We start from the raw sequence: 15483 nt of genomic DNA, 5'->3' as shown, positions 1-15483 counted from the left end.
AATAATTATCCATTAATTCTTACAAGCATGTAAAAACTTAGTAATGGTTTACAAAAATATAAATCAGTAAGCTCCCTTCATGGCTTCAAGTCCGTCTTAGTAAAACTAAAACACTCAAAGTACTACTCAATTTAGAAACACTTCAGGAAAAAAGAGCTCGAAATACCAGCCACAGACATCACAGTCAAAGAGGCTTTATAAGCACAGTAATTCCTAACATTCACATTTGATCTTCTACCTGACAGACTAACTTTAAAACAGGTTCATAAGCCAGGGGTAATAGGCCCTGCCAGATCTGCACGAGCCAGACAACACGTTTTCTCAGGGTGAACTCTTGCCACCCTTCCCTCTGGGAGAAATTCCATTGAGTTTGCTCCTAGGAAATCAGCTCCCACTCCTGCTCCCTCCACTCACTGACTTTCCACTGCCAGTGCTCCATTCTGCCTGGTTTAGCCTTCACTCCTCCCCCTTCGGCAACTACTCCCACCCTTTTAGCCTTCTTCAGGACACCACCACCTCCATCCTCTTCCTTCCACATCTACCCCATAAACTGCTTTTTTTGGGTGCGGACCCCCCTCTCCTTCTCTGACCCACACCTGTTTATTCCTGTGTCTAGAGCCCTTCCACCTCCACACCCAACTTCAGCACTGCAATATTTTTGATTCTTCAAATATTTCAATGGAATAAAGAAGTAAAAGTTACAATAGATAATAAATGTGCAGACATTCCTAAAAACTTCTCCTTTTCTCAACAGCTTTGCTCACTGCAAATATAAAAGGCACAAGTTAGTTAATTGTAATGTTATGTCCCAGGTCACCCATCCAGCCATATGACATTATTTGACCTAGAGTTCTCACCATTTAAGAATGAACCAAATGAAGGCCATGAAAAAACTTTTGGTTTTCCTTAATTTTAGTAAAATAAAGGTTAGAGTTAACAAGAACTAAATTTCTGGAGGGAACACTGTGATTCTTACTGTTGGAGGAAAACAGTCTGATCTGTTCTTTTTTTTTATTATTATTTTCGAATTCCATTTTTCCTTTCAAGAAAGGGCTACTGTGCAAACATGACTAGGTGTGCTTTGATTTTTCTGGAGAAAGTCTCAGCTGAGAGGGAGAGGATGCTTAGAATGCACATAAAAGACAAAGGTTCGAACAAAAGCGGAATTCTCAATGAGCACAGGTTTATTTTAGTAAACAACAGAAACTCAAAGCTGAACAAGATCTTATCCCTCTTAATCACTTAATAAATTTTTCTCACCTTCCCTATTTTCAAGCTACATGACTACAATAAACAAACCTGCATTGATAAAAGTTTCTATAAAAGCATACAAAGCCTCGATTTAATGCAACAGTGAACTCGCCTCACCTCAGCTTTGGCCTGGGTTTGCCAATGCCTTGCTTCAGCAAGCAACAGGCAAAAACTGTGCTGATAAATACAGAAAAAGGTAAACTTCAACACAAAGCCCTAAAAATGGTTGTTTAAGAACTTTTTCACTCAGCTTTTGTACTGCCCAAAAGGTATCAGTCCTGCAGCAGAGTTAAGAAATACGAAATTCTAACACCCAAACGGTTTATCTGAGAATATTTCTGTAGAGCCCGAACTAGGTAGACTGATGCAAAAATCCCCAAATATCATCCTTAGATTGATTTTTGATACAACTTTATTTGGTAAATTAATAAGCTGAGTAATATAAGATCCTAACATATTCAGAACTACTGAAATGAAAAAGGAAATAAGGTAAGAAAAGTAAGCAAATGCCTGAGTTTAGATATTCAGGTGGATTTAACCAGGAATAAGGGGTTTTTTAAAACATGCATATGAATAAATACACACACACATATACAAACACAGAGAGGACGTATTTATGCAAATTTATAGCACGCAAAACCAGTGCCTTGGTGCCTAATGACTATGTAGTCACCATGAGGTACTAAAAACATTAAGCTGAAAATTCTCCTTGATCTTAATAGATGTGGAGCCTGAAGCCCATGACCAGGTATGTCTCCTCTGTTGACAGGTTTCATGCTGGGCTTGTCATATGGGTCCATTTCCTTATGAACTTAAAAAATAACATAAGGAATTTAAGCTTCCCATACTGCCATCCAACTTAAATCTGCTTTGGGATAAATCTCTTAACTTTTCAGAGCTCAATGAGTGCTCAATACACAAAGCATAAGTAACTAGCCCAGTGAAGTATTCTAAGCATAACAAAAGAAAATGTCAAATTTTTAAGCATCTTGTTTTACTTCATAGTATGGAAGATCCAACAGTTAACTGATAATAAACTAATTATTAAAGGTTATGTTCGAATGTGTTGATTCGAGTCATACAGCCCTATATTCCAGGTAAAAGTTGTATAAATAAAGATTACACCCAAACCAAGCATTACTTCAGAAGAGTTTACTGGTAGAGTTCCTTCCCATCAAGTGATGAGAAAGGGCTATCCAGGCACATTTCTAACATTAAATAAACAAAGCCAGACTGTATCACTCCCAAAGAGACAAAACACTAACAGTATAAGGACATCTCATGAGAATGTATAAAGTATATTACAGCATTACTTTTTTTTTTTAACTCCAAATAACAAACACCTTTTGTTATTTGCATTTACATGAGATGGGGAGGATGTGGGAGAGGGATTCCATCATTACGAAGTATTAGAATTAATTCTACTAATCCAAAAAAATGCAACAGAAAGTCCAAGTCCTAGTTAGCATCAACTTACTAATACAACCCTATAGAAAACCATAACCATTTTATGCAATGGAAACAACTCCTTATCTATGCCTGTTTCAGAATATCTTTCCTTCTTAAAGCTAGAACACATTACATGTCATGGGAGGAGGGGGGCATTTGCTATTTACTTATTCCGAAAACAAGTGTAGACTCCCAAGAAAAAGATAGCATCCTTTAAAAATAATCACATTTCAATGCAGTCTGTATCCTGAGTCATTTGTTTGAAATGCCAGTCCAAGGAATGTTAAGATTTAGCTGACGATTATCTCCTCGACATTATCCCAATTTGATTATACAGTGTTTACTACATCAAAGCCAGAAAAAGCGCAGTAATAGATTCAGTGACACACCCACTTGGAACACTGAAGACCTATTATTAAAGAACCATAAGAATGACTTTCAAAAGGTTTTTATTTTCAAACACAGTCTAGCATATGATCTTACCATAAAGCAAGGTTGTTAAATATTTTTAGTCAACCCACATATTTGAAGCTGTGCTTCAGAAGTTAGGTGATATTATTTATGTGATCAGGAAACTTGACTACCCTTCTTGTCTAACTCTCTTATTGGACACATTACAAAAGTACAACAGCCAAGTTTCACACAGCTGAATGCACCAGTAGCGTGCCATTAACGTTCATTCCCTTGTAACTCACACTGGAACAACATACTTCTTTCAGATCTGACCATGAACGAACAAGTTTTCAATGTTCTCAGTTTAACATAGTTTTATTATTCCGTAATCGATATAATAATTATTACTATTTAGCAAGTCAGTGCACTTAAATGAGCCAGTTACGGTTAAAACTCATCACGTGGGGGTGCCTGTACAGCCCAAGATCACAACAACCTGCACTGTTTCCCACTCACGCTGGAGTACCACAAGTAGTTTAGATTCAGACAACTGGAATTATTATAATCAACACATCATCCAGAGTTACAATGTCTAGTATTTTAAGATAGTGATTATAGTGTTGTCACCCTGTCTATGTTCGTGCTCACATCTTCTCCAGCACCAGTAGGGCTGACTGCTAGACAGCTTTCAAAGGAGCAGCTTAAAAGGAGAAGTTTAAACTCAGCCTAAGAGGCTACGCAATGAACATGTACTCAACTAAGGATGCCAAACTGGTCATACCATGTGAGCCTTTCAGCAGGCCTGACAGAACCATCCCTGCTATCCTCCTACACCTACCAAATCACAGAGAAGCGCTGTTTATGCAAAATGTTTTCAAAGATGCAGCACAACTTTTAAAAAGAGCTATTTAGTGCTGGCTATCAGCAAAACAATCAACTTCATCCACATGGTCTAAAAACACCTTGAACACAAAATATTTTAAGGACAAAAGTACACAACTTACCACTTGGTAAGTTTGTCCATAAGCGCATCAGTCACTCTACAATAGCTGTCCACATGTTATTTTTTAATTATTATTCTAAGAAAACTCAGGTTGCTATTTTCCAATTATTACAGCTAACACATTCATAGTTTTATTCTGTGAGAACAAGTTCCATCTGAAAGTCTACAAGGATTTCTTTTGACATTATATACACACACAAATACAGCTTGGTTAAATTTTCAATTTTTTTTGATTTAATAATCTGATTAGAACATCAGAGGTGAAATTCTTAGTACGTTCCTGTCCTCAGTCTGGTCTAGTTCTTGTCAGTTGCTATACAACACTAGTGTAATGTAAATTACAAGAAGGCAGAATAGAACAGTACAACAAACATGTTGCCTATTAACAAGAAGTCCCCTTCTAGAAAGCGCAGCACCAGTTCAGACAAGATTTTTGGAGCATTATCCTTCAATATATTCTTTTTATTTTTTTTAGGATCAAATCAAACACATCCCTATATAAAATAAACCATGCAACACACATACAACGTCCATCTCACTGACTACAATGCAACTTACGCTGAGCAGCTACCCTTTGCTCAACACTAAGACACAGAAAAACCTACCTGCAGCCTATAACCTCTGTGACAATCAGTAACCTTCACTCATAGAAGTTATCCCACTGATTACACTATTCATTTAAAGATAGCAAATGAAACACACAGTGTAGTGAGCAAAATCTGAATGAATCGAGAAAAGCCTGCCAATTGTTAAATAACAGGAAAAGTAGTATATTAACCAGACAAATGCACATAGGTGCTACTTTAAAATTTTCCAGATAAGGATGGTCTGACTATCTGGAGAGGAAAAGCTTGTAAGTTGTTACAGATCTGATCAACACAACATCTGGACTTCTACATAAGCACTCAATTTCCACTCCTCTCATTCAAAAAGACTACATACAGCAAGTCTACCATAGTGGACACACTCAAAGCATATTAAAACTTGAATAAAAAAAAATTAAAACCAATGCTAGAAGGAAGAGATCTGCAAAGAAAAAAGCCACATTAAACCTTCAGGATGGCTTTAAACAATGTAATTACTAGAGAGCAGGGCTGAATCAAGACTCTTCTCCTAGTGACGATGTAACATCTTGCCTTTCTGAAAGCATTTATGGCATGACTATAAACACACAAGTGTCAAACAGACAAACTCAAGGTATTCTCAATTTGCAAGGACATTTGTTGCTAGATGATTACATTCAGCAGAAATTTCATTTGAATCTGCATCCTTAAGCAGCTTTAATTAAAATTATTAACATAAAAACTGAAGAAATTGTTTTAGCTGTGCAGAATTCAATAAACAAAGGATTACATAGACCATGACAAGCTTGAATACTCCTTTTAGATTTATAGCATTACATTAAAATTCTGTTTGGAATACAGTCATGATTACAGCAACATTTAGACAAACTAACTGAAAATTACAGTATTGTGACAGATAAACATTCAACTTACTTTACATAATATCTTGCACCTTCAAAAGTATAAGCTTCCTCCCAACCTGTGGGTAAGTCTGGAAAACAAGTAGCAAAACATTTAAATTAACTTTTGAAATTATGCTAGTCATACTAGTCTACTCCCTAAAAGTAAAGTAGTTAAAATACTGTGCATCCCACATGTTGAAAACTTTAGTCCTATAAACAAGTCTTTTAGAACTGACCCACAATACCATCTCAGTTTAAATTCTGTAATCCAAGAAAAGCTACAGGCATGAAAATCTGGTTTGGATTTCTCGTTCTCAAATAATAACAACAAAGGTTCAAGCATGCACTTATTTAACAGTGTTCCCTCCTTTGACCAGTAACTAGAACTCACGGTCATCGCCAGATCTTTCTGCCTTGAACTTCAGTAGCATCAAATTACCTGACAGGCAGAAATCTGAACAAAAATCCATTTACTGAGTTTGCGTTACATGCCAGTCACAAGCATCTTAACTGGCATATCAACTATACCACAGAGCATTAGCATCATATTAGCATAATTCCACCACTGTTGTGACTAACAAGTGTTCCTGCAGTGTTTACAACTCTATTCAATTTTACATGAAAATAATTTTTAATGCAAATCTAGTGGAGGAAGTGGGTACATCTTTTCCTTCTCTATTATCACTCTTAAAAGACCAGATATTAAAAAAAAAAACAAACTACCACTAATGGTCAATCTTTTTTCAAGTAAAAGCTGCCTGATGTAATGCAAGCTCTGAAGATGCCAGGCACCTCAGTGCAACTCTAGGTACATCACTACCCTTAAAAATTTGCTCCAGTTAATAAAAACTGTAATTAATACATAAGACTAACTCATTGAATTATAAAAGCATGAATGTATTTCCCAAATACAATAAAAAATATTCAGCCTTGGTCATGTGCTGCTCCTCCCCCAGTTTACCTATTTATTCTGGCTGTTTTTTTCTTCACTCCCACCTTCTCCAGAAGAAAAATCAAGGTGTCTTTGATAACAGCACAGGGCAAAGTATCAAACAGGAAGTTTATCTAGCAGAAGTATTTATGGCTGCTATAAGAACTTCGATAAAAATATCTTTCCAGCACCGAACATATCCAGGAATAAAAAGCACTTCATAATGGTGGCCAAAGCCTTCCTCATCATCTAGTAAATATCTTGGGAGTATTATTTAAAAGGAGCTTCACATTAATATACACTTCCAAAGGAAGTGCTATTTGCCCAAAAATCATTTCTTAAGAAGACATATTTTGAACACATTTTGACCAGGTTCCAAAACAGTGGTCAGGGCAAAACAAGATAAAAAACCACCAGAATTAATCCATTTGATTTTATCTATATGTGGAGAGATTCATTAACATACACATGAATGAGAAAAACTACAGAAACAGGTTTGTTTTGCAGATACTTCACTACCTGATTGATAAATAATGGTCAGTACATCCAAGGTCATGCCCCACTCTTGCATTCAGAAACAAGTCTAATTTACCTGATAATAACCCTGCTATGGTACATGTAATACTCTAGATATTCAAAAGCAAACTGCATTTCCTTTAGAAGGCACTTAATGGCAGAAACAAACGAGACACTTGGAAAATTACTGGGAAATCACCATCAGTCAACAGACACTGATACGAGTTTCAAAAAAGAATTAACACTCAGCTAACATTAGTGTCCAACAAGCAAAGCACTTCCCATACATCTGCCTCCATGCATATTGCTGTCGATGAAGGCCAGTTTCTTAATTAATCTGAGTACTGAAAGCAAGGGAAAGAGGAGCCTGATAGCAATCAGAAGTTCTATTTCCTGGCATTAAATGACTTCTTGCAAACAACAGACCTTCACTGCAAATTGAACTGCAGAATCCAATAGCCATAAACCTGTGCGTTTCAAACTATTTCCAACTCGAAAGAACCCCCAAACAAACAAAACAAACAAAAAAAGGCTACCCACAGTTTTTTTAAAGACTATTTCTGATTTCTTAATGTGCAAGTATTAACCAAACATTAAAAGCAAATAATCTGATACAGTCCAATTCACTTGCAGATTTTCCTGCGATTATCCAAGTGATTACATACATAAAACCAACTGCACTTATTACTACACTCCACCACCTCCCAGTGGCATATGCTGCCTGTGTGCAATTCCAGCAGTCAAGAGTTTGGCTCTGGGTCTCCAGAGTGTCTGCTGTAAATCCTCCTCCTCCAGCACCTCCTGCTGCTACTTCTCCAGAGTGGAACAATCAGCAGTAGCAAAGACGACACATTCCACCCTCCAAGTTATTCCTAATGTTTCAGTTCCTTTTCCTCCTACCTATTCCACCTCTCGCAGTCACTTAGAAACCACCCACACTCTCAGCCTAGATGGAAGCGAAGGGAGGAAAAGGGTTTCTAGGTGACCAGTGAAATCAGCCTCTACGTTTCCAGCACACCTATCGTGGTTATATCTAGGTACTGCTGGAAACCGAAACAAGATGAGTGGTTTAATACTAAACTGTGCAAGGATGCTATGCAGGTGAACGAACGGGGTAGCCTGTAGGAAGCGTAAGAGGAATGAGGCGGTTTCTAATGGTAACTATATATATATATATATTAGAGGAGTGATACAAGGCAAGTGAAAGCGAGCAGAGAAAATTACACAGACACGGAGGGAAACCACGGGTGCAAAGGACAGCGTTTTAAGAAAGAGCCGAGGAGCCCACTGACGGCAAGGTGGACGCACGGCTGCACTGTAATGTCATCCTTGCTCAATCCGGGGGCAAACAACTGCAAGAAGTGCGGGGCGTGCGGCCGGCGCGGGATGAGGAGTTGTCCTCGGGTGGCTGCGGCGGCACCGAGGGGGCTCCCAGCACCGGGCGGCCGGGGGGCAGCGGGGCGAAGGCGGGGGCGCTGCCCGCGGCGGGGCGGAGGGGACGGGGCCGCGGGGCCGAGCCCGCCGGGGGCCGGGGGCGCCCAGGAGGCGACGGGCTCGGCGAGACCCCGGCCGGCGAGGAGAGGAGGGCGGCGCTCGCCGGGCGGCCGGGAGGGGGCGGCCGGGCCGGGGAAGCGCCGGGGGCCCCGGCCGCCCCCGACCCCCGGGCGGGGCTCCTACCTGCGCTGCGGCGGTGCCCGGTGATCACGGCCTCTCCGGTGAGCGGGTGCAGCCAGGTCGTGCTCTTCGCCTCCTCGCTGCGGGGACGGACACACGGACCGAGTCAGGCAGGCGCAGCCCCGCCGCCCCCTTCCCCTCCGCACGCCCCTCCCGGCCCCCCGCACGGCCAGCCCAGCCCCGCTCCCCTCCTCGCCGGCCCCCCGCTCACTTGATGAAGAAGACGCGGCCGCCCTGGCTGATCCCGTAACTCCAGCTGCCGGGCAGCGCCCGCAGCCGCTCCGCGCTCAGCTCCGCCGGGGCCGCCATGGCCGAGCCGCCGCCGCCGCTACCAGCGCAGCCGGGGAGAGGCGAGGGGAGCGGGGAGGGGGAGCGGGGAGGGGGGCGGCGCGGGCACGAGCGAGCGCGTCCCCGCCGCCGCCAACACCTTGGGGTGGGGGAGGGCACAGCGCGAGGGGGAGGGGGTGCAGCGGCACGCCCCGCCCCGCGCGGGCACGCCCCTCCCGCCGCGGGGGCGCGCGCGGCGCCCTGGCTCTCTGCCCGCGGGGGCGCGCCGCCTGCCCCCACCGCGGCCGTTGGGGCGGGGCGGGGCGGGGCGCGAGTTCCGGCGGGCGGGGAGGGAGCGGGGAGGGAGCTTGGCGGGGCCGCGTCGCACCCGGCCCGCAGGGGGCCCGCGGGCGGCCGGGCTCGGCCCTGGCGGGGCAGGGGGTGCCCGGGAGGCGGGGAGGGCTGCCCGGCACGGGGGCGAGGCCCGGCCGTGCGGAGGCCCTGGCTGGCTGCGGCCGTGCGGGGGGAGGGGGCCTCGGCCGTGCGGCGCGGGCGGGCACAGTCCGGTAATGCTGTGAGGAGCGCGGGGGCTGAGGCGCTCCCGTGGCGGTCCCGTGTCGCAGCTACAGAGCTGAGCCGGATCGCTGCGTTTCGTCTCGCCCGGGGCTGACCCCCCCGGTTCTTTGTGGGGGTGGTTCCCCACCGGCCGGGGGCCCGGCCCCGCCGGCGCTACGAGCCCGCACCGCCCGCCCCGGCCGTTTGAGCTGCTGCTGCGAGGCACCACCTCTGGTGGTCTCTCGCCGGGTCCTCAAATGGCACGCATTGCTGCGGGAAGCTAAAACTTTTGTCGAATTTCCTGCAGCGGTGAAAATACGCTCTTTCAAGTTTTATTTTTCTTACAAAAAGATGTAGTCTCCCGAGGCAAGAGTGGAGAGGTGCCATATTTTTTCATCACATAAGAGATCTAGGATATGGCATGCACACATTTGCAGTGTTTAGGGAGGTGGTAGTAATTCAGCTAAAATCCACATCCGCAAAAATGAAAGTGTGTGTGTGTGTACTTTTATTCACATGAATAATGTGATTGCATGTGCATTCATACGTAGCTGTGCACGCCTTTGATTTCAGTTATACATGACAAAAGTAAATTGCTTAAAGTGTGTAGTGGCTGTGATACTTCTAAGAGAATCTTGCCTTACAAAACCACTTTCTGAGTGAGGAGTGAAGCTGGGAAGTCTGATCGTGTTCCTGTGTCCAGAAAATAATTTGAAATTCACAGCTGACAGTGTTCTGCATAACAGTTTTGTCCTCTCTCCCATTCTGAACACCTTGGGGAAAAATAAAATCTGACAGAACAAGCTGCTGTGTGGTTTGGTCCCCACCATGCCATGTGGTCAAAGCCTTAAAACCCAACTGCCCCACGCAAGATACTCAGGACCTGAAGAACAGTGAACATGTGAGCAGATCTTAAGTTATCTTTTATGTTACTGGGTATAAGAATTCCTCCCTGTCCAACAATACCCTTCATTTCCACTCACCACTGACAGCACCTGAGATTTATAGTCTACCAGAAAAAGATACACTGGAGAAAACACAAGTTATTCTATAAACAGTTTCCTTCTCCTAAGAGCAAGAGCCCGTGGATGATGAGTAAAAGTGAATAATGACCCTTCCTCTGAAGGGCTGTGGAATGCTGCCTGGCAACAGCAGGGGGGAAATCACACGTGGTTTTGGCTCCTGAGGTGGTAGTGGTCATGTCCTGATACTTCCTCATGCAGCCTAACTAAAGCAAAGAGCAAATGCCCTTCATCTTCAGAACACTGGGTACCTTCCACCATGCAGAATCAATTTTCTTCTCTAGAAGAGGAGGGCATGCAGCACAGCTAGGCTTACATTGGCCCAGATCTGTAAATTGGGCAAATTAGGTAGGATTTAGGTGCATAAATCCTGCCTAATCCCAGAAATGCCTGCCTTAGGCGAGTAAATCTTACCAGGACCTTGCTTTACAGCCTTCTTTCTGCTTTGTGTATGTTTAGAATTGCTGCAATCTTGGTAAAACCAAAAGCGTGGTACCTAAAATACATCGGAGCCTGGCTGAATTCTCAGGCAAGGCATTCCTCCAAGTGCTGCAGAGGCCTGATAAATCGGCCGCATTCGGGCCGCACTTACAAAGGACTTAGAAGATTAGTTTCTGTATAACTCATAGGAAACAGGTTGGCATCAGAGTCACCACTGTGAACACTACAGAAAACCTCTTCAGCCTGAAGGATGAAGGCCATTTAAAACGATGCAACTCTTTTCCCAGGAGGATGTTTTTGCTGCAAGCTATAAGCTATTCTGAAGCTGAGACTGAGACTATTGAGTATGGTGAAGGTGCTCATCCTGCCCTTTTGAAGTTATTTTGCAAATATAATTATTGGGCTATAGGGTGGTGGCATGATGCTGCTTTTTGAATAGGAAGCTCACCCATGGAGTGATGGAAGATCTTGGTTCTACTCCATTGTTCAGGGATTCATGTATTTTGCATTGAGTCATCAGATAAAATTTGGTATTAGTTCTGGGACACATGGAAGGCACATTACAAGTCTACTTGCCAATACTAATCCTGCAAGGTGCCATGCACAATGCACCCACAGTGCTTTCTGGGAGCCCAGAGTTTAAATGTTTTGTGGAACAGAGCCCATGAACTGCAAAGTGCGTGAGTGAAACCACACCTTCATCTTTTCTGCAGGCTGGTGCCAGCAGTTCTTTCTGAAGACTGCTGTTGGTTCCATAGTCAAGTCTTTTGCTTCAGAGTTAGTCTGAAAGTTTGATAAAAACAAATCACACATTGAGTTTTCACAAAGCTCAGTAAGAGTACATCTTTTCTACAGTCAGGTAAGTGCCTGAATGCTCTTAGAAGAGGGACTTGAGAATAATATTTTTTTAAAAGCCACATCACTTAGGGGAGTAAAAATCTCTTTTGAAAGCAGTTTATATCACTGGAACAAATCCATGCATAGTTTAGGACACCACATATTGTACCTTTCACATCATTCTTTTATAAAATTAAGCTGATTATTCCAAACGTGAAATTGGTCAATCTGATTTACAAGACCCAGAGAAATCCATCGGGATGCTCCCATCTGGCCCATACTTTTTTTCCCAGAAGAATTGAAGATGAACTGTTGAAGTGGTGACCAGCACTGATGCAACCGCTCTCTGTTTTCTACATGTATGGCCTGATCTATCTGCTGCTTCTGTCTCTGATGGGAAGTAGACAGGGGATGTGGAGTGAGATATGAATCTGTGTGGGAGGCAGAGCCCTCTGACCATTGTATTGATGACGTGACTGGGAGCTTGGGATAAAGTAAAAAGCTCCACTGAGCTTTTCCCCATGGTTCTCTATTGTGACCCCACCTTTTTTCCTTCCTCTTTCGCCGCCCCAGGACAGTAGCTTTCCTAGCAACTCCCTCAGGGTCAGGGAGTACTAAGGGAGTAGTAAGTTTATTGATGTTTTAAAAAAAATAATTTGGCCCAAAAATGTATTCATAATCAAAATATTTAAAATTCCTGAGGCAAAGGAACCTTGCCCGCAAAACAATGGATCCCTTTAAATGGGATTAATTAAAAACTAGCATTGGGAGAACATTTATTGTGTAAGACTCGGAGAAATACACCCACACCTCTCCCAACAGGTATGAGGTGACAACATAGGATAAGCCAAGAAAAAAAGGACTACATCTAAGCATAGCGTCTGACAAAGCCAGTAGCCTCTGTAGCAGGGAGTGGACTGCAGTGCCGACACTCCACCTAAAACCTTTCACAAAATTGTGTTCATCAAGATTGATTCTGTGTGTTCTGTCAGTATGAATCAAATTGGTTGACATTATTTCATGGAGTCTTTGACTTTACCTTTTTTATGCTGTTTAACTAGCAAGACAATATAACGCTTAACATCACAAGAAAAGCCCATTGCTGGTGGTGCAGTTTTATGTTACACCTTCTCATGAGGGAGCTGCTGCTGAAGGGTGGGTTCCTTTTTGCCCCATCCTTAATCATGAGTTTTTCTTGCCTCTGTACCAATATTGCAGCCCGCAGCGGATTAGATCAGTTTGCTCATCTGGTAGAAAACAAATCACAAATTCTCTCAAATAATTCATTTCCCATCAGATCAGTAAGCTGATACAGCTCGTCGTATCAAGTTATCACTTGATAACTAGATCCAACACACCAGGTGGGAAGAGAAGAACCCCTCCTTTTAGTTTAGACTACATTCCTCAGTGACAGAAGTGGGGAAAAATCAACAAATATGCTGATTGACATTCTCTGGAGTCAGGGTATCTCTGTGTAGATGAAAGAAACAATTAGCCTAGGTCAGAGGAAATAAGAGGAAAAAAGCTGTCTAACACAGCCTCTGCAGACAGCTCCGCTGGTAGAGTGGAGCCTCTTCTTTGCTCTAAATAAAGAGCCTGGTAACAGTTCAGGGCTCCTGTCCAGTAGCAATGAAAGCTGCAAGTTTTTCTAGGGGTCATTGGTACAAGTGGCACAGTAGTCCTCTTCTGGGTTAGTGTAGAGCACCAATATGACTGAACAAGCATTGGGTCATTAGCCTCCCTGTCATCAGCATGAGATATCCTAGCAGACTGTTTTCACAGGCTGTGAGATACAGAGCTAAAGCCTGCACTTAGGCAGTAGAAACAAAGTGCTATTTTGCAGTTTAATAAGTTTTGCAATCTGTGCTTGACAGAATTTTGCTCATTTCAAAACCTTTTTTTAGCTGCAATTAATGATTTCTGAGTATAGCTATGTTGTGTGAAAATGTTGTTATCTTTTGGGACATATGTTGTCTTTGGGACATCATATAATGTCTTTGGGACATTATATGAGCCTGATTTCTTTTAAAGATCCTGTCAGACTAACGCAAAACAAACTCCAAAGCCACAGCATGAGTTTTGCTTTTCCCTGACAGGCAGCATCAGAAAAGCAAAAGGGCTTATTACCCTCTGACCAGCATCATCTTGTCAGGATTGTATTGACCATTTGCATCAATTTTGAACAGAGAACACTCTTTTTGTAATAAGTCTCTTCAGAGACTTGTGTACCTTACCATCCATGTCATGTATACCATGATGAGCTTCTCGCCCAGTCTTCCAGCCTGAAATGATGTATGCCATAATAGGGACCTTCAGATTTCTTTTGCTGATTGTGTAATATTCAATATCTCAAAAAACCTGAGGCCTCAAGATCAAAAGCTGGAACCTCCTTTTCTTCCTTTTCACACCGTTTCACAAGCCTTCTTGTTTAGTAAGTTCTGAAGCCTACCATAACAATGGCTGCCTGTGACTTTCACACAACAGTCAAATGACATTTTGAAATCACATTTATTACCAGGATTAGTTTAAAATAATATTAGGAAGGAAAAAAAATTGTGAGGGAAATACAGTGATCTCAATATCCCATTTGTCCTTTCACTAGCATTGTTAGCCACAGCTGGCTGAAGCCAGGACATTTCCTCTTTCAAGTAACCCTCTCATTTGAATAAACCAGAAGAAAATCATATACAGTACAACGCAAATAAATTCTGTGTCTCAGCTGCCCTCTCTGTTTCACAGATCTCTTCAGTATCTGGTAGACTTCAACATCTGCTTTTCTTCACAGAGTTCTCTTCATTGCTGCTGTCCCTGCTCTGTTTAAAACTCTAGGAGATGCAGAAGCTTTCTCTGTTTTGGAAGAAGCAGATTACCTGTGTTTCTCCTAGGAATTGTCTTTGTTCAGTAATTGCTTGAACAAATAAAGAGAAACTTCATGTGGAATATCTGGAAGGGCTTCACCTCTGATTTGCATTATGTAAGATACACAGAGCCCTATGACTGCACGGGGTTTCACTTATGTGATCTTTTCGCATATCTTTTCTCATGTGCATTCCCCTCCCCCACACCTTTTTTTTTTTTCTCCCCTTAGTGGGGCTAGCAAGAATTTGCAGCATATTTATATTTAATACTAGCAACTATATAATGAATTTCAAGCTATCCGCATTAAACTTTCAATGATGGATAGTCTGTTCTCAGAGTAAGGGAAATAATAGCGTGTTTCACCCATGAGATTTTTGTAAACATCCCTGCTGCAGTCTTGACATTTTCCATAAAACCATTATGTTGTGGATACCTTAGCCATGAAGTGCTTTAAGTGATACTATTTTTGCAATACATTTAACATCATAATCAGATCATGGTCCATTTTCTGTAATTACCACAGTTGGTGTAATATATACGTCAGTCTTTATGGACTAGACATAAGATTACCAGTGTAGCAGTGATATCCTTTAATAGTGTTATAGCATAATAATAAGAAATGTAATCTATTTTCAGTCTGTAATTTTCCCAGCATCATAGGCAAAACCAGGCCACCTCTTAACTTACTGTTCTAAAGTTTCCTTGAGTATGTTTAGATGTGAGGTAGTAGCTGTTCCAACAGTCGTTATATTGTTAACAACACTCACCTTTTGTCATTTTAGCACTGTTTCTGCCCTGACCTGTTTACTAGAAATTCTGT

The 15483-nt window shown here is 42.6% G+C and overlaps 1 protein-coding gene across 21 annotated transcripts in view; it reads right to left on the bottom strand.

The window, feature by feature from the left end:
* Positions 1-9136, bottom strand: part of PLEKHA5 (pleckstrin homology domain containing A5) — a 168839-nt gene extending 159703 nt beyond the window's left edge. For 8 of the 21 annotated variants that reach the window (XM_056340521.1, XM_056340522.1, XM_056340519.1 and 5 more), the window contains exons 1-3: positions 8894-9130; positions 8686-8762; positions 5593-5650 (exon numbers count right to left, since the gene is read on the bottom strand). In XM_056340521.1, the coding sequence (XP_056196496.1) occupies positions 5593-5650; positions 8686-8762; positions 8894-8991 (233 nt within the window). In that variant the 5' untranslated portion in view covers positions 8992-9130. Of the gene's footprint in view, positions 1-5592; positions 5651-8685; positions 8763-8893 lie in introns of all 21 variants that reach the window. The other 13 variants (XM_056340524.1, XM_056340525.1, XM_056340532.1 and 10 more) reach the window with 4 other exon arrangements.
* Positions 9137-15483: the final 6347 nt, after the last annotated feature.

Source organism: Falco biarmicus, chromosome 5, assembly GCF_023638135.1.
Source record: "Falco biarmicus isolate bFalBia1 chromosome 5, bFalBia1.pri, whole genome shotgun sequence".
In the NCBI taxonomy this organism is placed as follows: Eukaryota; Metazoa; Chordata; class Aves; order Falconiformes; family Falconidae; genus Falco; species Falco biarmicus.
The sequence above is the reverse complement of the archived record's forward strand: the minus strand, read 5'-3'. Positions and strand labels throughout refer to the sequence as shown.